At 40.9% G+C, this 22,267-nt stretch overlaps 1 protein-coding gene across 1 annotated transcript; it reads right to left on the minus strand.

Annotated features, from left to right (window-relative positions):
* Positions 1–6: 6 nt before the first annotated feature.
* On the minus strand, positions 7–21,909 carry nfatc4 (nuclear factor of activated T cells 4). The gene is made up of 13 exons (XM_005918117.3): positions 21,234–21,909; positions 16,829–16,995; positions 14,601–15,113; positions 9,641–9,816; positions 9,365–9,527; positions 9,081–9,181; positions 7,870–7,971; positions 7,433–7,620; positions 6,804–6,944; positions 5,679–5,734; positions 5,454–5,580; positions 4,583–5,305; positions 7–1,350 (listed from the first exon to the last, which is right to left on the minus strand). The coding sequence occupies exons 1-13, from the start codon at positions 21,424–21,426 to the stop codon at positions 1,280–1,282; spliced, it is 2,721 nt and encodes a 906-aa protein (XP_005918179.1). The 5' UTR covers positions 21,427–21,909; the 3' UTR covers positions 7–1,279.
* Positions 21,910–22,267: the final 358 nt, after the last annotated feature.

Here is a 22,267-nt window from a genome sequence, read left to right on the forward strand (position 1 = left end):
GGGGGGGAGTTGTTTCAGATGGGTGGTATGTGTCAAAGTAACCTCCGCACGAATCCCAGGACCGAACACTGTAACAAGATGATCAGTGTTATTTACCTCATGTGCTGGTTGTTTTAATGCTGTGGGCCAATCTGTGTATAATCACTCCAGTATGAAATAGTTCTTCCACGCAATTCTACATCTGCACTAATCAATACCAACGACTACACTGTCCTGTTATCTGATTGTGATTTGATTCCTTTAACTCAGCCCTTTGTGCTCTTCAGCTATAATTAAAATGCTATTTGCAGCTTTAAACGCAAGCTTTCCATTTATTTATTTTTGGCACGTTTGCTTGTCATGAACTTTCCATGTGTAACTAACAACCTTTCCTGAGCTGCAGCCAGAGAGAAAAGTAGGACGAGGAAATGGAAAAGTCAGTGTCATGAAGGCGGTATGGCTTCAGTAGAGCTACATTCAGAGCTCCACGGCAGCTATACTGTAACTATCCTGTACCATTAGTGATTTTGGTCTCAAGCTCACAGCATGCCCATGTATGGTTGCAGTGAAGCATATATACCCATAAAAGTGTCAGCAAACTATCTGCTGCAACTTTAAGATCTTCTTGTTGTTTGAAAACTTTTTATTACCTTGAATGTTTTGCGAGACTTAAAGACTTTTCATCCATCTCTCCTCTAGCCACAGTTCTTTAAGAGGAGAAAAGGACACTGTAAAGGGTTGCAGGACTATGAGTACTCTTTCAAACAGCTGCTGATTTAAGACTGCTGAGGCATCCTTCTGCTGAGTCACCCACCAACTCCTCCATGTTTCACCATTCTGAAACAAACTTGCTCTACTTTGAGGTATTCTAACAAACTATATCTCTTACAAACCTTTCAAACTGTTTTAAAAGTCCCTGCCTTATCATCCTTTCAAGAGGTCAAATATCAGCCCTGCACCAGCCGATATATACTGAGAAACAGTAGCAGCTGGTATCCCCAGTTGTGGATTAAGCCCAGTTCAGGACCAAAAGAAAAACATCAATGAAAACAGCCCCTGAAAAAAGATTATGGTCTATGTTTTGCAGACATTTCAAACTCAAGCAGTTTCTTATATAATTTATTTTGAAAACATGTTACAAATATTAGTTTCCCTTTATAAAACAGTTACCTGTGGTCATAATTACAGTGTCCTGGTAATCCCCTTTCAATATTACATGTAACTGCAGCGACACATCTTGATACCAAGTGCATAAGGAATTTAAAATGAGGCTGAATATCAAACGGGGGACCTTCTCAGCTCAGTTTGGCTGGTTGTCCATCTGTGAGCTTGGCTGGTAAGACTGGATGTCCTCCCCGATGAACTCTGATACTGTGGAAGGAGAAGAAAATCACAGATTCACGTGATGCAATTTGCTGCTGCAAAATACAAAATAACCTATACTGCACTGTCAGTTTCAGGCATGGGCAGGATCCTGTTTCTTGACTTTTCCAGTGCCTTTAATACCATCCGGCCCTGTATGCTTCAAGAAAAACTGAACAGGATGGAGGTGGACCCCTGCCTGGTGGCTTGGATCTCCGACTACCTCACCGACAGACCACAGTACGTCAGGCTAAAGGACATCACGTCTGACACAGTGGTGAGCAGCACAGGAGCACCACAGGGAACTGTGCTGTCCCCTCTTCTCTTCACCCTGTACACCTCTGACTTCTGCTACAACTCTGAATTATGCCATATTCAGAAGTTTGCAGACGACACGGCCATCATGGGGTGTATCTGGGATGATCAGGAAGAGGAGTACAGAAGTATGGTGAGGAACTTTGTCGCATGGAGTCACACAAACCACCTGCAACTCAACACCTCAAAGACTAAGGAACTGGTTGTGGACTTCGGGAGGTCTAGAGCAGGTCCACTGCCGGTTCAGATAGAGGGGGAGGAGGTGGAGGGGGTCAACAAGTACAAGTACCTCGGGCTGTGGGTGGACAATAAACTGGACTGGTCATGCAACACAGAGCACCTGTATAAAAAAGCCCAAAGCCGACTGTACTTCCTCAGGAGGCTGAGGTCTTTTAACATCTGCAGGAAGCTCCTGAGGATGTTTTACCAGTCAGTGGTTGCTGGAGTCCTTTTCTATGCTGTGGTGTGCTGGGGGAGCAGCACAGCAAAGAAGGACTCATCCAGGCTGGAGAAACTGATCAGGAAGGCTAGCTCTGTGGTCGGCATGAAGCTGGACACTCTGGTGACAGTGGCAGAGAAAAGGACATTAAAGAAACTGCTGGACATTATGAACAATGCCAGGCATCCTCTGCACACGGCCATTAACAACCAGAAGAGTCTGTTCAGTGACAGGTTGCTTCTCCCAAAGACAAGAACTAACAGACTTAAAAACTCCTTTGTCCCACACGCCATCAAACTGTTTAACTCCTCTCTGGAGGGGAGAGGGAGGGGAAACAGGAGGACAAAGGAGGGGGGAACAACTAAGCTGTAGTGCCTCTTCACCTCACTGTGCAATACCTTTTGTGCAATACTTTTGTAAATAGTCAACGGTGCAATAGACTCAATACTTGAAATGTGCAATTCACTTGTATTTTTATTTTATTCCTATTTATTCTATTTATCCCCTTCGTATATTTTATTTATATTGTCTCTGTATTTATATATATGTGTGTGTGTATAACTCTGTAACTTCTGTCGGTGCTGTGCTTTTTTGGAAATTGAATTTCCCAGAGGAACCCACCCGAGGGATTAATAAAGTTCTATCTAATCTATCTAATCTAATCTAATCAATTGTATGTATATTCTCAGAATTCATTGGCTTTATTTTAATCGTATTTCAACATCCCCTTTTTAGAGATTTGTATTTTTTTTTTTTTTTACGTATTTGGAACATCTAGAAAAACTGCACACCACACCACATCTTGCATCAAGTAAAAATAAAATCTAGTCCCCAACTTAACCACCAAGGTTAATGCTTTGTTTCTTTTTTTAAATGTTATAATGCAAATTACAGTGAAGACTGTAAACATCTAAAAACACCAGCAACCACAAGATGCTACCAAACATTACATTGACTAATATCTGTCTATATATATCTGTCACTGACTATAACTTGTATGCTATTTGATTAAAAAACAAAAAAAACAAAAGAAAACATAGTTTGGTAATTAGTTTCTAAACAAAAGACAGTTGTTTTTTTTATGTTCAAGTTACCAGAATTTTTTAGTTTTGATGTATCAAAAATAGTTTATACAATTATCAACTCAATCAAGTCAAGTCACCATCAATAACTCCATGCAGTTAAATCAATCATCAATAATCATAAAACCCCACAGTATTGGGGAAAACCCAAACAATCGAGCAACCCCTTAAGAGTAAGCACTTTGTAACAGGAAGCAGAAAGAAGGTCCTAGCAGAACCCGGCAAGAGACTTTAGAGGGTGTTTTTAGAAGAGACAGAAACTCTACAAATAAGGAGTTACCTGTTTGAAAACTAGTCTTTCTGGGTTCTTTGATTTTAGTCAAGAGGTAGGTTGGAATTAACCACTTTGTTTCTCAAGCTACCAGTTTACCTACAACAAGGTTTCACTTTCTCATCAAAAAGACAATTTTTGGGGCCAAATTAAATGGCAAACTAATTTGGAGAGCATAAATTCAGATTATTCAAATTTTGACAAAAATACAGCTCTTTTCTTTTTTACTATGACTGACCCTGCAGGTAATGTCCATATAAAGTTGTGAATCGGCCTGGTAGCCAAATCTTTACACCAAATACCACATGATCACCAGCTATCCTGGCCATCAGAGAGCCTGTGTTGCATGTCATATCACATTCTCAGTCCATAAAGCAGTGTTTGTAGATCAAAGACAATGCACCAGTGAGTAGAAAAATATTTCAGCATTAATAAACATGATTTAATATACTTGTTTTAAAAAGTGCCTTTAAAAATCATAGTCCCGGGGCTGAAAAACAAGAACACTGAAGTGCTAAAAACTGCAGTTCCTATAGTGGCCACTGGAGACTGGCTGCAAAAGTGAGTCAACTTCCGCTGATACCCACTTTAAAATGGCCAGCTTTACGGCATTAAAGTCGTGTTTACAGTCTGGTACAACAAATTGTCTCTGTGAAAAGTTTGCCCTTTCAAAATAAAAAGTTATTTTATAACCTCTACATTTAGATACTAGAACGGCTGCTAAGTGTAGTTGTGCTGTTTGTGTGGTACAGCTGTCCAAGAACTTTGTGATCTAGTTTTGTGGAGTGAAATTTCTGTTTTTATTTTTATGTTTCTTATCAATAATTAACAGATATGCATGGCAAATTTGGTGATATTACCAGATATCTTAGGACTCCACATTCTCTTCCAAATCTGGTCACTTCTGGCCAGAAAAACAAAATAAAAAAACGCCCAAAATACCTAGAGAGTGGCAGCCAAAATGCAAAGTCCCTTCAGTGGATACCATTCATTCTTCTATCCAGAATATTAAAAATTCTTTGTATTTCTTCCTCCAACATTTCTGTATCTGTGTTTGTAGCCACTTATGTCTTTTTTTTTTTTTATCAAATCAGTTTTCAAATATCACATTTTTTTGAAAAAACTATGTCTCACCTTCTTCAAAGGTAATGTGGTGCATAGAGGCAGAGCTGGTAAACTCCAATGGACACTCCTGGATCTTGGGATCCCTCTCCCCCCCATTTCCTGTATCCAGCACTCTTCCCTGGGGGTCCCAGCCCTCATAGTGGGAGTAGGATGCTGGGCAGATATCCTGATAGGGGTTTGGGTTGGTAGGAGGGGAGGGACAGACCTCCTGAGCATAAGCAGAGTACTGTGGGTAAGAGGAGTTGGGGATGGGAGGCAGAGGGGAGGTTGAGATAGGACTTCCAGCTGGGAAAGGGCTGAGAGAGGATGAGTGGGAAGGAGAGGGTGAAGAGGACAAGTAGGGTGAGTCCAGCCATGGGGAAGGTGAAGGTGAGGGAGGCTGCGGACCACGTGGGTACAGAGGGGGAAGGAGCTCGGTGAAGCCCAGCTCTAGGTTCTCAAAACTGGGGTGACGCTCGGATAGTGCTGGCCTGGTCCCGCCGGGCTCTTCCACCGTGGCATCAGGTTTAGAGCAGTACTCCTCATTGTAGTTTATGGGTGGGCACGGAGAGGAATAGGTGGAGGGGTAGGGGGGTAGGTGGAAGCTCAGATTTTGCTCATCAGACATCTGGTCCCCTCTCACATGGAAGCCTCTGTCTATCCTGGGTGGACCCCCTGCAGGACACATGTTTCCGCCATCCAGAGGCAGCATAGGGGATCGAGAGAGCAGGGGATCATCTTCTTTGAACATAACTGAGGGAAGAAACCGAGAATAACTGACACACATAACTGATGTTCATGTAAAGCATGTCCAGCTGCCACATATAAGTGTTGTATTTACATTGGATTTCAAACTATAAATCTCTTTATTTCAAAATTATTTGTGGGATTAGATACTCACTGGGTAAATACTTAAAGCAGTGAGTGCTGCTCCGTTTCCTCTTCCCATTAGAAACATAAAGATTGACCGACACAGGCCGACTGACAGATAGGTCACTGTAGGCTGGGACCCTCACACATAACAGACACTGGAAGGCATAAAGACGACATACAGGGGGATTACAGAGCATTTATCAGAGCATCTCCAGTTGTGTTGGATGCGTCTGCTGAAATTTCACAAATTTACCTCATTGCTGTTGTCACGGTCAACATGAGCCTCCTCCTCCCACTGTAATTTGCCATCTAATGCAAAAGAGCACAAGAGCAAGGTTTGACATAATGAACACAAGTCAATTATAAAAGTGCAGCATCTGAATTAAGCTTCATTTAAAATGTCTGTTAGACTTTTAGTATCCCCCTTCTGATTCTGAACTCATCATCAAATAAGCATCATATAATCTTTTCTTTGTGTGTATTCTGGGTTGAATTTTGATGTTCAGCTTGAATAAAGATTTGTTGATTTTTTAAACTCTTGAGTCTCTGAGTCCACGTTCTCCCCACATTATGACATACATGTGAGATAAGTTTCTAATACCTGGATTACACAGACCTGAATGTGAAAATTATCAGCATATAATGAACTTCAAATATGTGAAGACAACCATTTAAAGGGGCCTATAGTTTGTTGTAATAAAAACTATTGTCCCACAACATCTTCAATGTTTATTAGACCTAGTTGCACAAGCATTGCATCAAATCCTTTGCACTCTGCATTTGAAATGCTTGTCAACTATGTGTGGGAACCTGGAAATGTGCATTTTGACAGTTTTTATGATTTGATATGAGAGAACTATTCACTATGAAATAGTGAAAATTAGCATTTTTTGTGTGTGTATTATAACTTAATGTGGTTTTTGAACTGTTTTAGGTTGTTTGGTATTTTTATTTTAGTTTATTGATCTTTATGTTAATTGAACATTTTGCTTTTCTCAGTTCTTGACTCATTTTTTATTTGTTCCCTCAGTGTTTGTTCCATTTAGTTATGACTCTCACATTTTATTTTGGAAGTTCCTTGTCTTTAGTGTCTTGCATTTAATTTTATTTCCTCTCTTGCCTCTCTGTGTATGTATAGTGGGTCTGTTAACTCTCCCATGCATGTTTAACTAGTTGGAGAAGTTAACAGTTAGAGAATTTTAAATTCTAACTGTGAATTCCTGCAGCACTATTTTAATCTAAATCTAATGGGCTGAAGTATCATTTACCTAATATTAAAAACTGATTTCAAATTATTTTCTGTCTTATTATATTCCCAATCAACTTTTACTGCCAGTTCTGTAAATTAAAATGCGCCAAGGCTCCTCTGGACGCTTACCTGTGCCTCTCTCCATGAAAAGGACTCTAGAGACTGGCAGGAAGTTTGTGCCGCTCAGCAGCAGCTCTTCCCCTCCTTCCACAGAGCAGGAAGTGAGGCTGACCGACTCGATGACAGGCAGCTCCTGGGCCGAACGCTGGGCTGTGGTGGAGAGAAACGATAAATGCATATGTAGTCATCAGACTTTAATCATACACTACCTTTCATCAAGGTTAGTGCATCTCAAAGTGCTCTACAGATGACGGACAAGCCATTAATAATACAGAGCAAAATGCAATAAAACATCAATCCATCCATAAAATACAAAGTAAAATAAAATGTAAAAAAAAAGCAACAAAGAGTAATCAGTGAAGTTAAGAGCTTGAGTAGTGGAGCAGAAGTAATGCAGGATAAGGTTGATTAAAAAGACATGACATTATAAAAGTAGAATAAAATCAAATATATCAAATAAGATCTGGAAGTGAAAAACAAAATAAAATTATGTTTATAAAGCAAAGCACTTGTGTTTGCAGAATTGTAAAAAATCTCAACCTTTGACAAATCCAAGTGACACTGCATGTTTCAAATGTGACTCCTTTGTAAAAGGATTCTGTATCATAATATGAATTCTCCATAAAGCAGCCACTCACAGCATTCGATGGGCAGAGAGGCAACCTGCAGAGCCAACACTCGTCCAGGGGGTCCTGAAGGGGGCACTATAGGGAGGTGGGTACGAAACACCAAACGAACACGTGTGTTTTTCCTTCCAACATCTGTTTCTCCTTTCCTCAGCTCAATGTCTGAGTTCCTCAGTTTCAAAATCCCGGCACAGTCGATGCTGTGAAACACAAGATTTGTCTCATGACATAATTTTGAGTAGGAAAAGTTTCACTCAACACTAAAACTGAAACTTTAGGGAAAGAGCTATTTAAAATTTAAAGTAGACCAGTTACAAAGGTATGACACAGCAGTCAAACATGAGCAGCCCACCTGAGCATATATAATAAGCAACTCCAGCATATGTGTTAAAAAAAAAACACCTTTTTCTACAAACATGACGAGAACAGTGAGCATCCTTCTGACTTACAGAGCAGTCATGTTGTTCTCGGGGCTGAGGGGGATGTCCAGTAGTTTGGTCCCCACCTGGACACTCTCGTGACTGGCAGTGCCCACCATCTTTCCAGTCACTCTGAAGGGGAACATACATTTAAATTTACCAGCTGAGAAAAATAAAGTGAAATCCCAGCAGAACACAAGTTATTTATGAACAAAAAACGGTGAAATTGCTTCCAAAATGTGAGGATTAATAATCCTTTTCACGTCACTTCAAGTTCTGTGAACACATGAGATCAATAATCACTAATATCACCCTCGCTTTTTTTCTAATGACTTAAAAAAATAATGAGCATTAGTTAAAGTCTTGCACTTATGTTATTAACTTAAAAAAAACATTGTAATATACAATGGCTGGAAAATTTCACTGGCCACTAAAAAAATATTCATCCAACTTGATCTTGTAGACTTACTTTGATATTTTTAGTATTGACTGACAGTTTAAGGTGTGCAGAGTTGACTACATTCCCTTCTGAATGATAAATGAATCTCTCACATATAATTTTAAATTATCCATCCATCCATCCATCTTCTTCTGCTTATCCGGGGCCAGATCACAGGGGCAGCAGCCTAAGCAGAGAAGCCTCCTCCAGCTTGACTGGGGGGGACACCAAGGCATTCCCTGGCCAGCCGAGAGACATAATCTCTCCAGCATGTCCTGGATCTGCCCTAGGGCCTTCTCCCCGTGGGACATCACCTCACCCAGGACGTGCCCAGGATATATCCTTGTCAGATGCCCAGACCACCTCAACTGGCTCCTTTCGATGTGGAGGAGCAGCGGCTCTACTCTGATCCCCTCCCAGATGGCTGAACTTCTCACGCCATCTCTAAGGGCTCTTGACTCAGTTTTAAATTATATTACTTTCAAAGATGGAACTGAACTCAATATTGTGTTTAAAATACAAAAATTTGTGTGGGTGTGTTTTTTTTTCTCAGTTTGGATCTGCACTTCACTCGATATAGGATATCATAATCAAAAATATATTCTCTGGATTATGGGAAGGGACTAACAACAACTGTTGTAACACATTTTCTGGACCAACACGAGAACCAGCTGGTGGTTTATTGCACAATGGTTAAAGCTACGACAGTCACGTGATGGGTCCCCTGAATTTTGTGTTCCTTGAACATTATGGCATGAAGAAAACATTTGTGTTTAAATAGAAAAATACTGCAGCTCAGTACCTGTGTATCTGATAGAAAGGATGTGGTCTGATTGATCGGTCATCAGCTGTTCCAACGAAAACCTGAAGAGAGAGCGGCTTCCTCTCTGTGTAACCACACAGCTGTGAAGATAGAGAGAGACGCAGTGTGAAATCAAACTGCGATGAGGCCAGCAGCAGTGGCCAAAGAATTTGTTCCAGTGTCGTGTGAACATGATCAAAGACATGTTAACCTTAAATTAGATCTGATATCATATAACTCAGTTAAAGGTGAAAAAAAAAAACCCTGAGAAATTTCGTTTTCACCTTGACAACAGGATGTCCAGTCGGTGCAGCTTTGACGGCTCCTCTGCTGCCCTCCGTCTCGTAGTGGGCTCTGTGGTGTGGCCGAGGCTGGACCTCAATACGCAGCTCATACTGGTCAAACTGGGATGGCAGAGGCCAATCAAGTGGCGGCAGGGCGTTAGACCTGAAATAAATCAGATGTGAGAATTTTAGATGCAGTAAGAATAGAAAGACCCACATGGAGAGAAGCAAGTAAATTTACAGGATTGAAATGTTGAAAAGTGATGCTGTCCTTGCCTGAATAGAGGGCTGTGGGCGCTGGCTCGGGTTCTGCCCCAGGCCAGAGGAGGGGGAACAGAGAGGTAGTCCATGCCCACAGATGGGGGCTCTCTCCTGGTCTGCTGGGTCTCTGGCAGTGGGCAGGGAGAGCTGTGGCCCAGAGCCTGCTCCTGGTCCACCTCCCTGGGAGATAACTGCAACACAAAAATCTCACCTCTTTAGTTCTCCACAGACTTGTTTTTGCTTTGCTATTTCTATTATGTTTCTTTTATATTTCAGTCTTCTCTGTATGTTTATGTTTTTGTTTATTTAAACAATTCATCATGTGAATGTGCCAGATTTAGCCGCACGAGCTAATTTTCTTCTGTAGTCCCTGCCTATTGATAACATATTAAATTAACCAACAAAAGCGCACATACACAGGCATGTGAGGCTAGCCAAAAGAGAGAAACATATCTAAAAATAAACACATGCCTGTTATGTGTGGGCTGTGTGCAGACAGGAATAGGACCCAAGGTGCAGACTCCAGAGCCAGATGTGAACTCAAAACAGCTTTAATGTTAAACTCAAATATAACATAACTGGAAAAAATCAAACTAAACTTACACCGGAGGACTGACAGGACACAGCTAGGTAAACGGTAGATCGCAACACAGACACAAAGAAACACAGGGCTCAAATACACAGGGGTCGTGTCCAAATTCATGGGCTGCATCCTCCTGAGGACCCGGCCTTCGCGGTCTACGTGGGCCGGGTCCTCAGAAGGTCGGGTAGGCGGGAAGTAAACGGCCGTGAAATTGGACGGTCTAGCCTTCTGATTAGCGTCACCGCTGTCTCGGTGGAGTTTAATAAACTCAGCCGTCTGCTTCTTGCTATCTAAAATATAACAGGACACTGGCGTAAATTCTCGACTGTCTCATACTTCTGTTTAATCAGTTTTCTGTTTGACGTTTAGTCAGCTGTGTAAAAACCAAGGAGGAACCCACCCGGGGTAGAGATGGCACGATACCACTTTTTTATGTCCGATACCGATACCGATATCATAAATTTGGATATCTGCCGATACCGATATGAATCCGATATAGTGTTTTTTAATCAACAAAACTGTTTTTTAAATATCTTGCTGCATTTTGTATAAGTTCATACTCAAGTTTAAAACAACAACTACACTAAAGCTATTCTGTTATACCTGTATGCAAAAAAAAATATTTCATAGTTCAGCAATACTGATCAATCTAATAAACTTAAACCTACACCATCCTCCCTATTCTGGTATTTTAAAGAGTACTTAGCTAAATATTAAGCAACCTAACTAATAGGGTTCCAACTCCCAGCAACAACAAAAATAAATAAATAAAAAATAGGGAACCACCCCTCACGCTCCACCTCATGATGCTTAATCAACGTAATCAACCTTAATTTGATGCAGTGTGAAAAAAAATGCACAGAAATCAATTATTTTTCAAGAAATATTAAATAGATTCAACATCTTTCTTCAACAAAATTGCAGACTGCACAGATGGTACCTTCCCAAAGGAAAAAGTACTATAGCTTACTAGGGTATATTAGACTTAATAGTTACTATATACAGTAATTGACTTCTATTCATTTTACATCAAATTAAAACTTTGGGTGTCAGATAATTATTTATTAAAAGCTAGACATTTTAAATGAGAATAAGAAAGAAAAGTATGTCTTTGTGCCCCCTTTTCCCTGTTAATGCCCTATCGGCCCCCCTGGCTAAACTTTGCTAGATCCGCCCCTGCACAGTTACCAGCCGTCAGCTACGTAGAAAAAGATCCTGGTGTAGAAAGTAATATTAAATAAATTCTAACAACAGCTGATCAAGCTTAAACGTGCTGCTGTTGTTCAGCCGCTGGTTTCCTCTTTCTGGTGCAAAGTGGGCCAAAAACAAACAAGAGAGACGGACTCGCGACAGAAAAGCCGATCAGCTGATCATTAAGCAGTTTCATGATTGAAGTAGCAGCAAGAAGAGGCAGTCGCTCCATATATCGTTTGTTAAGCTTAACGCAGGAATGCTTTACAAACATTCAGAGATGGACTTACACACTTGCTTTACTTCTCTCGGGGATAACTTTGTCGGAGATGAAATGCCGGGTTGCTAGCGAAGCTCCAAATGCTATCCAGACCACCGACAGGTCCCGCATGCCACAGCCGCTCTATCACGTGATGCATACTGCTCCGACGTGCTAACGTTCTGAGGTGAGTTACGGCGTGTTGCAAGTTTTGTGAGGTGCTTTCGTGATATTTAATGGATCGGATTACATTTTTTATTTTTCTCCGATATCCGATCCAGTAATTTAGGTCAGTATCGGACCGATACCGATACGTAATATCGGATCGGTCCATCTCTAACCCGGGGGATTAATAAAGTTTTATTTTATCTAATCTAATCTAATAACTTTAATCTCAGCCAAACCGATTTACTCACGAACAAACAAAACACTGAAAAAAGCCCAACAATAACATTTTTAGGTTGTCTAAGTGACTTATATATTACGTTTAACCCGAGCAGCGAAAGTCCGCGGTGATCTGAAAATGATGTGCCGGGAGTTGTGCCGTTCTCGGCCGCATCAGTAACCCTCGAGCTCCCGGCTAGCTATCGAGCTGGTGGGTAGCAGACGCCTCCGAAAACGTCGAAGCACTTTTGCAAATATGCGATATCTTGATAAACCGAGCAGATATTTGATGTTTACACACTACTTTCTCGCCTGAAAATATGTTAAAAGTTTATTTTGTGACCCAGAAAGATTAGTATGAGTAATTTTAAAACTTAGTAGCGGCCGCCATTGTTGGAAACTGGAGTTTGGCTGGGCCGCGCTATGAATTCTGGGATATGGTAGGCCACGAAGGACACACCCGACCCATCCTTCAAATTCGGGGAAAAGGAGGACGCATTTGTCGGCTGCATTCGGAGGAGTCTACGAATTTGGACAGCCTTCGGCGCGTCGCTGTGACGTAATCGGTCTACAAATGCGGCCTCAGGAGGATGCAGCCCATGAATTTGGACACGACCAGAGGGAGCAATCAGGGAATGGGTAACAGGAGGGAAACACAGCTGGGGCAAATCAGGCCTAACGAGACAAGGGGAAGCAAAACCAGACACATTAACATCAGACATGGACTTTCAAAGTAAAACAGGAAACCCATAACACAGACTGAACAAAAGACACAGACTCACATGCAGGTACTACAACAGAGGGAACAGAGACGTGGGACCAGGGCAGACACAGACACTGACTGGACACGGGGATATAGCAACTAAGGATACACAGAGACGCGAACTAGACAAGGGGATACAGCTGACAGGGGAGAGAGCAACTAGAGAAGACAGAGACATAAACCATAAGACAGAACTCAAAGAAACCAAAGACTAGAAATAATAAAAAATAAACTCAAAAACCCTGGGTCAACGACCCAGGCATCTTTACAATGCCCATATAACATATTAAAAATCAAATGTTAAAAATCCTTACACATTAGAATCAAAGACTTTCTTTGACACTACTCAAATCATGACAACATGTTTGATTATCCAAAAACCAAAGTTTTATAGATTTAGAGAAAGAAGTAAATGTTGTTTTCCTTATTTCTGTGTAAGGGAACCCTAATGTACTCTAAAGCAAAGTCAACAAAACTATGGCAAGGAACAGATCACAAAATAAAGGAGTAAGAAAACATGCCAATGCAGCCTGAAAATTACATCATGGTCAGCTTTTGGAGGTATCTACACTAATACACTAATGCAATATTAGCAACATTTATGCAATAATGTCCAAGCACGTGGATTATAGGCAGGCCGTCTACACAGAGGGGCCTGCTTATCTCTACAAAAGATTACAGAGGAAGTATAGTAATGGCAAAACTGTTTGGACCGGCAATCATGTGGAACTATTGCTGAAAGTAAATGGACTGATACTTAGATATAGATATAGCACTTTTCTGTTCTAACTGAGCATCCAGAGAGCTTTTTTTCACCCAGCCATACACACATTCCATGCCTTTACATGGTTTCTGAGCATACACACACTCTCACACTCTGATGAATACATCAGGGTTCAGTAATAACACAAGTATAAAGCAGCCACAGCACCAGAACACACAGACTGGGAGTTTTTGCACAGTAAATACAGCAACATAGCATTATCCATCACCAGAGGAAGCCAAGGTATTGGGAAAGAAATACCCATACGATAAAAATGAAATCTCAAAACATAACAGAGTTTAATCTTTGCAAATTAAACATCCAATCAGGAACTAAAACGTAGGTGTCTGTATCATTCAAAAGTTGCAGCTTTTAGCTTTCTTGAAAACTGTTTTAAGACTTAAACTGCTTCAGTTTTTGTATTTGCTAAAATGCATATTTAGTGTCGATGCTAGACAGAAGCATAGTAAAAGCAACATAAAATGAGCATACACTGTATAGATGGCTCTGAAATAAAGGTCCTTTGAACCTGCATTCTTTGTGATAGCCAGCAGGGGGCGACTCCTCTCATTGCGAGCGCCATTACATAGAAGTCAATGAGGAAATCACTGAGTTTTCACTCGATTTTCTGCCTCACTGAACATTTTCCTGATAAGTTTAATGGGTCAGTCACTGGTTTCAAGTCTTCTTCAGTACAGCTTGGTGTTCATTTGATATATGATGGTCACATATAGACTCAAATAAATCATGAAGCTGGACATTCATTATGGCTTGGCTACCTTGAGTTCCACAAGTTTTTTTACTGTGTGACTGTGCAGTGTCCTTGGCTTGACAGTTAGATTGAACCCTCTCTTGTAATTTCTGTTTTAGTTTAAAAACAAACAAACAAACTAGACAGGGATGGCAGCTTGAGGTCTAAGAGTAGGAGCCGAGTTAGAAAACAGAATTTTATACTGCTGCTTTGAGAGGCCTACTCCAGGTTTGGCAGGGTGGCACCTAAGTAAAGGCAATAGATCACACACAGCACTTTACCTGCTCCAATGATGTTTTCCTGGTTTTCTGAGGAATGCTGAGCTCACAGCTGCTGGGCGGAGCTTGAGAGTGAGGGGTGGACTCTCCACCCTCCAGGTTGCACCCCTGCAGTTCCTCTGAGTAACTCCCTCTGCGCGAAGTACAGGGAGACACCAGCGGGGAGTTTCTACGCTTCTTCCCACTAGGTGAGGTGGGCCTTGAGGATGATGAGTGCCCAAAATTGATGCTGCCTTCGTTCAGCTCCTCCTCCTCCACCAGCAGAGAGTCGCAGCTGGAAGCGGGACTGAGCCAGCCTCGAGAGGAGGGGCTAGAGGCGGGGCTGGGGCTGAGGGAGCTGGGGCATCTGTCACGATAAGTAAAAGGATCCAGTAGAGGCAGGTAAAGGCGCTCTCTGTCCCAACCGCCGCTGTTGCCCATGTCCCAGTAACTGGAAATGGTGGGTGTTGTGTCATCATCAGGCGAGATGGTGGTTATCTGGATGCTGGGGCACTCGACCACACGAGATTCAGAAACCTGGAAAAAAGATAAGAGGCTCGTCACAAACATTGTCACACACACAAAAAAATATATCTAATTAACAATTCAAATCTCAGTAAGAAAACTGGCAGTAAGAAGCACAATTTTAAATAGCTCTTTAAACCATTGTTATTACTTTGACCTTCAGATCAATCTTTTGACCTTTAAGGAGAGGTCAAAGGTCAAATGCAACATGATATTTTAAGATTGTCTATGGTACTTTCTACAAACACGGCATAGAATCATATTTTTGTAAGTTATGAGCCTTTTTGACAATTTTCAACTAATAAATAATGAAGTTGACCTTGAAGACCTTGATGGATGCAGACCAAATTTTAATGGATTTTTGACATGACCCCACTCTACATCCTTACCAAGTCTTATCAGAACTGGAGGAGTTAATAATAATAATAATAATAATAATAATGTATAAAAAGCAAAGAAAAAATATTAGAAAGTGTTCATTCTTGTGGTCTCCACCAAGTAGTTAAAGGGGACTTTAACTACTCTGTTAACGTCAAGGCAAACAGACGTTATTTATTCCCTTCTCTATTTAGAGAGCACTGAGGCAGTGATCACTACGTTTTGTTTGTATGTACTAAGAGTTTCATTTAACATCGTGGTGAGATAAACTATGAGAAAACAAGCTTTTTTTATGTGTGGATTTGGATCCTTTTCTTGGCACTGACCCCTTTTAAGGATGTGCTCCCTGAAAGCCTCTTTAGCTTAATTTGAAACCTAATATATAAAATCTGCCACAGTGAAATTTAGCTGCCTTCAGACTTTTTCAAAATGACTCCAGGCCTGTAGGAGAAAGTAGGCTGGGTGTCTGGCTGTGTTTAAAACCTCTTGTTTGTCACGTCCTGTGGTTTTTATAATTTTGAGTTTTAGTTAATATAATACAGTTTGGGTTATGTGTTTTATTTGTGGGATGTTTTTATGTTTTGAGGAACATGCTTGCTTCTCCACCCTCTCGTTGTCAAGTCTTCTTCTTTTTCACGTGATTCGCTGTGCAGTTACTTCCTGTTTTATTTTAATAGTCTGTTTTCCTCTCTGTGTTTATTCCCTCATGTATTGTGCAGCTGTGGAATTTTCAACTTTTGTAAAGGACTTTCAACCTAATCAAGGATTATTTTTCATTTACCTTGTGTTGTCTGCAAGTCCAGAATTTGGGTCCTTCAGGTACAAAAGACCAATCTTTTTTACCCAGTAAACCACAGAATTCAGTGAAAACTGTACATGTACTCTCACCTTGTTATATTCTGAGACAGTATTACAACATATTTCAGCAGCTGCCCTGCAAAATGCTTAAGTCATAGTAAAGAAATGCATAATATTTCCTCAACTAAATGTGTGAGTGTTTAAAAGTCTGTTTGCTTTGTCTCAAAAAACTTTAACTTATATACCCTAAGTCTTTCGGCCCTTGGTTTGGATACAGAAAAAACTCTCCAAGTAAGGAAAACCTCTTAATCTTAAGGGAAAATGGAAGGAAACCAAAGAGAAATCTGCTGAGGAAGCCTCCTTCTTCTTGGACTGACTTACATGCAATCGATGGCGTGTCTACAAAAGTTGAATATGCGCTTGGAACAAACTTAAGGTCAACCAATCAGACGGCTGCTGCAGCTGCTGCAGCTGATTCTTTCTACGGTCATTTGTTCAGTTGAGGTTGAAACTGCAGATTATATGAAATACTTAGACATAAGCTGTCTCACCTGTACAGAGCGTGCCGGCAGGCTCTCATAGGTCCCGCTGAACTTATTGAAGTGATCCCTTCGTGGAGGTGGGGAATGCATCCCTGCCCGCTGACTGGACGCAGGTGTCGGGCTGGGGATGTCGATTGAGTGACCTGCGTGAGAGGCAGCCAGGTTTTTGTCTGGAACTGAAAATACATAAAGGTTGGGATGAATGTCCGGACACATGAAGGGCACACCCACAAATTATATGAATTAGAAAATCTTTTTCTGTTGGCAAGTTGCCTGCTTGCTTAAACTGACTATAATCCCATGCTCCCAAAGAACAGCACTTTGTTCTGTTCACTTTACACCTTTTCATCCACATGACAATAAATAATTATTCATCTGCTTTTCATCCCCTTAACCACACAATAATAGCTAGCTCTGCAACTGCCCTGCTCTTGTACCTCTGGCGTGAGAGAGACTCATTAGATGAAAATCAAAATATTGTAAACACAATTTGTGGTGAGTAAGGATTCATTTTTTATCATCAGTGTGCTTCTATCATGCTTTACACATCAGTTTCCCTTCATTTTACTGTAATTGCTACCATATGGAAAATGCACATGCTGGAATTTTACCGCAATAATGTCTTAAAAGCAAGTGCAGCATTTTTGTCACTTTTAATATAAATTAGGAAATAGAAGTAATTTTCGGAAAATGCAAAACTACTCCAAACAGTTTAGTAACTTAGCTTAGCAAATAGATAAGAAACAACTAGCTGCACTGACAGAGGATTAAGTCGTTTGACATTTTTAGAAAATCTGAGGCAAACAGCTGCTTAACATTATTGAGTGATTTTAAAACATTTTGTGTACAAGGTGTACTTGATAGCCAGCCAAAATCTTAAGGCAAATAGTGGTATTTGGAAGCCTCTATTACATCTGTCATTTAAAATTTCTTCTGATTACATCGCCTGAAGGAACATAGCATTACAGCGGTATTTGTGTTCTTAGTAAAAAGCTCCACTAGCATCACACCATACATTTCCTTGCTTAAAAAATTAAATTAGGAGTTGGGAAAGTCGCTGTTTGCTGGATGCCCCTCTTAAATCTCAATCAAACGAAAAGCAAGCAATTCGAGAAACACATACTCCACGAGTACACCTCTAACATCTGACCTCGTGCTTTGAACTCTGTCTCTTGTGGTACTGAGCAACCTGAGCCAGACTCGTGTCACATCACAGGGTTATAATGCAGACACTGGGGTTAGGAAGGTGACAAATGTCATAATCCAGACATGTAAGAGTCCATGAAATTAATGAAACAGAATTTACATGTAGACAAATGTATATGCCTTAAATGTGTTGCTTATATTTAAAAGAAAAAGTAGTTTGTGTGTATAGGTGAACTTCAGTCAAATCAATATTTATAGCTCTGTCAGACCGGACTTCCACTCTACATGGAAGAACCAATGTGAACATCTGCCCACAGTTTTTACCATCACACTAAAAGCATTGCTGTTTAATCCTAGGATATAATTTGTCTCCGGCACCTTATCAGACAGTTTTATACAGTCCACAAAAAACAGGAAAAAATGCTGACCATGTGTCACATTCAGAGCTTTTTTGGAATGAGCCAAGTCTCAGTCACAGACCAGTTTGTCTTGGGAGACCCAACCTGGAGGAAATGCCCCCAACAACATAACCTCCAGGATCACTCTGACACTCAAACTGCTGCACCATCATAATGTGACCATTCACTGAGGTGAATCCCAAGGCATATCTACACTGTTCCTCACTGCACACTCGTATTCCTTGGTACACTATTTGGAGACAACTAGCTTAATTTTATAGCATAAAGACTGGAAACACCTAGTCAGAAGCATAAAAATCAATGTATTATTATCTCTGAAGCTGTTGTTAAATCTTTATGCTAGCTAGGCTTATTAGCAGCTAACTATAGCTTCACATTTAAAAGGCAGACATGAGTTTGGTATTAGCCATGTTTTCTTTGTGACTCTTGGACACCAGTTGGTTTTCATTTTAAAATTCTTCATGCTATTTTTTAGTCTTAGTCTTTATTATTTTGTTAATAAAAGCAACAGGAAACAGGGGACCAAACTTGGAATGGTAAATGCTGCCAGCTTCCACATTCAGTTCAAAAACAACAATGTAGGTGTCCAGATGAATCTAAATGTGGGCCAAAAAGACTGTGATAATCTTGCCTTAAAGTGGGATTTGGTTTTATCCATAATCACTCTGTCGTATGGCAACAATTTATCAAAATCCCTCCAAAACTTTCAGCTCTACTTTTAAACTATTTCGTACATTTTTCCATGTATTATAGTTACAAATTGCGCAATAAAGGGTGAAATGGGAATTCTAACTAAATCATGAAGTTTACTTTTGGCCCACTGATTCATTTCACAGCATGAAGAACCACACACCCAAATCCACCGCTGACCTTGACATTTATATAGAGACTTTTTTCATTGTATAATCTCAACATGACTCCTTTGTATTTTGCCCATAAGCCACCAAACTGACTCCTTAAGGCCACATCCCTTGCCACAACATTTTCCCAGTGTGGTGTGGTCTGGCTTCACATGGAGTCAAACAGTAGTTACTCTCTAATGAACGAGGCTCGCTGCCGCTCCGTAGTGGCGGCGGGCCATGCGGGCAATTTTTGGGCAATGCGGACACACAACAGCAACTGCCAACGAATTAAGAAGCTGGGTGAAAAAAAAAATCTCTTCAAATGTTTCCTGGCAACAAAAGTATTTCCAAGTGATTAAAGCTGCAGTACTGAGGCAACTCTTCTGCTGGCGGATTTTTCACATGAATCAGTGATTTAGCGGTTTATATGTAGACCAGCAGGAGTTTATGAGGCACTAGAATTTAACTAACACTTATCGAACAGGGAAAAAAAAAAGACTCACTGATCTAATATACTTTCATGTTTGTTTCCATGTCCTGAGCTGAACCTCAAAAAAGCAATGTTTACCTCAACCTGGGGGTCTGTGGGGCCTCACAAGTGGTGGAAAAATACATGAGAGGGGTCATGAGACATTGAGAGAAGAGAAAAGCAAAAATGGCATAATACTGCTGTGTGCCCCCTTGTATGGCATATATATATGTATGTATACATGTATATATATAAGCCTTATAAGGTTCAAAGGAAATGGAAAAAAGACATACATTTGTGCCACTCAGATTGATTTCTTCTTAAGCTTAAACTGTTTGTCTTTTTTTTTTTTTGCCTCAATTTAATGGGGAATTTATCTCTTCGTGTTCTCTTCTTAATCTTTAAAAAAAAAAACATAATTTAAATTATCATTGGATCAGTTTCTTTTGGAGATACCAGTCTAACAGATCTAATATACTTCAGAGAATCTCAGTTCGAGAGTCCAGCTCTTTAACAAACTTCGATCTTAAATGAGATGGTTTCCGGCATGAGGTTCGGGGTAAAAACAATAGGTCACAAAACAGATCTGGAGCAGCATAATAGACTGATTCACCTAAAGTATAAGTATTTTTGCAATAATGTATTTTTTTAAAAGTCTTTGACAGTTAAATTATTCAACTCATTGGTGAACAAACTTTACCACCACAACAATCTTGTTGCAGCTAAATTGGCAATCTGTTTACCTTGATAGATACTGGATTCATATTTAACTTCTGCATTGCTTCGTTTTGAAAAGACCAACTTTAACACATTTTATGGGCATATCCATGGAGATTTATACCCAAATAAATAAAACCTACATACTCTGAAACATTAAAAAAAAAAAAAGTGAAGAAAAACGTGAAGACTTGCCCTCTCCTTTTTCTCCTGTAGTTAATGTTCATACCTTGGGTGTGGTAATACAAATGTATGCCAGTGTGGGCGGGAAACAAATGAGTGAGAAGATGTGAGGATGTGAGGTATGTGTATGTATTGGTGGAGCTCGGATGAAGACGGGAGGGAGGTGTGTGTGTGTGTGTGTGTGTGTGTGTGTGTGTGTGTGTGTGTGTGTGTGTGTGTGTGTGTGTGTGTGTGTGTGTGTTCAGTACACAGAGGTTGAGGTTCCTTCCCAGATGGCAGCTGTTAACTCTACTCACACGCACAGCTGATTAGAAACACATTGAGTCTGGAGCTGCACGCACGCATGCACAAGCTCACAATGCGCAAAGATATGCACGCAGATGCATACCACACAGAAAACAAACACACAGTAAAAATATACTCGTTCTCACGCAAGCATCGGACGTACGTTCAAACATACACATCACATAAGCACAGGCATGCAGATGAAAGCCCCATCAGACGACACGCAACGGCACGCACGCGCACAGAAGTTCCCATGAGTTATAGAAGCCACCCCGTCAGGCCGCTCAGACCCCCTTTATCCAGTATGTCCCTTTGCTTTTAACACATTCAGCTATTCAGGAAGTGACTCTAACCCAGGCTGCTGCTGCTGGAGGAGTCGAGTTGCAGCAGGGCGCCTTCACTTTCCTCCCCGGCAGCGGAGCTCTCCGGCTCGGTAGAGCGCACCGGGGATGGACCCTGGCTCTGCCGCGACGGCGGATCCTCCTCAAAAACCAACTTGAACTCGAACTCTCCCTCCTCCCAGCCCGAGCCCGGCGCGGCCCCCATCGCCCTCCGGCAGCAAGGACAGGATACAGATATACTGATACAATCTTGTCTCCCTGCGTCAGGCGATTTTAACGTCCCTTGGTGCGCCTTTAAAAAGAATTCAAAGGAACTTTATTCCCCAAACTCTTCTCCTAAGTGCGTGTCATTGTGCTAATATTCCTCATCTGGGATATGTAGGAAAGTTTTGCTTCAGAAACTTTCTACGCGAAAAATTCTGCTTCTTGCCTCCTTGTTTGCAAGTTTTTCCAGACTTGATGTCTTGATATCCAAATCAAATTTTCGCTCCGGATAATTTACAGTCTTCTCCGAATCATATTTCCAAAATACCGTCGGCTCTTTCATTCTAGCTCCATCGTCATCCCTGTAGCTTCTTCTTCTAGTTCTTCAAGAGACTGGGAGGAGGGAAAAAAGTTTATCAAATATTTTTGTCGTCCTTTACCCTTAATTGCCTTTGGGTGGGTTTCCCAGCTCCAGTTGGTCCGTTACTCATTCCCCATAGGACCTCATGTCTGTCAGTCATGAATCCCCTCTGCCCAACCTCCTGCCCCCCTCCTCTCCCCCTGCCTCGCTCACTCTGAAGGTTTCTCTTGAAGTCGTTCACTTAACATTCACTTATTATAACAATCCCATGCAAATTTCTCTTTTCTTGTCTCATTTTGCATCATTTACATCATCTCATTTAGCTTTTCCTTATAAAATCAACGTCATGTCCTCATCATCCTTATCATCAATTAGATTTTCGCATAGTTAAGCCCAAAACAATATGATTATTATTCCAATCATGAGCAGGACACATGGCAAGAAGTTCATTATCTCTGAAACCTGCCATAGGCCGCCTGCA

This window comes from Haplochromis burtoni, unplaced genomic scaffold (genome assembly GCF_018398535.1).
Source record: "Haplochromis burtoni strain Fernald_Lab_line unplaced genomic scaffold, NCSU_Asbu1 Contig_27, whole genome shotgun sequence".
NCBI classification, from domain to species: domain Eukaryota; kingdom Metazoa; phylum Chordata; class Actinopteri; order Cichliformes; family Cichlidae; genus Haplochromis; species Haplochromis burtoni.

What these genes read in the sequence shown, in the direction of transcription:
- nfatc4 (XM_005918117.3), bottom strand. Translation starts at nt 21,426, where the DNA reads ATGGGGGCCGCGCCGGGCTCGGGCTGGGAGGAGGGAGAGTTCGAGTTC. An exon ending in CTCTCTGCCCATCGAATGCT is followed by an intron (nt 6,945 to 7,432) that starts GTGAGTGGCTGC and finishes TCTCCACCACAG; the next exon opens with CCCAGCGTTCGGCCCAGGAG. An exon ending in TTTCATGGAGAGAGGCACAG is followed by an intron (nt 5,735 to 6,803) that starts GTAAGCGTCCAG and finishes CTTTTGCATTAG; the next exon opens with ATGGCAAATTACAGTGGGAG.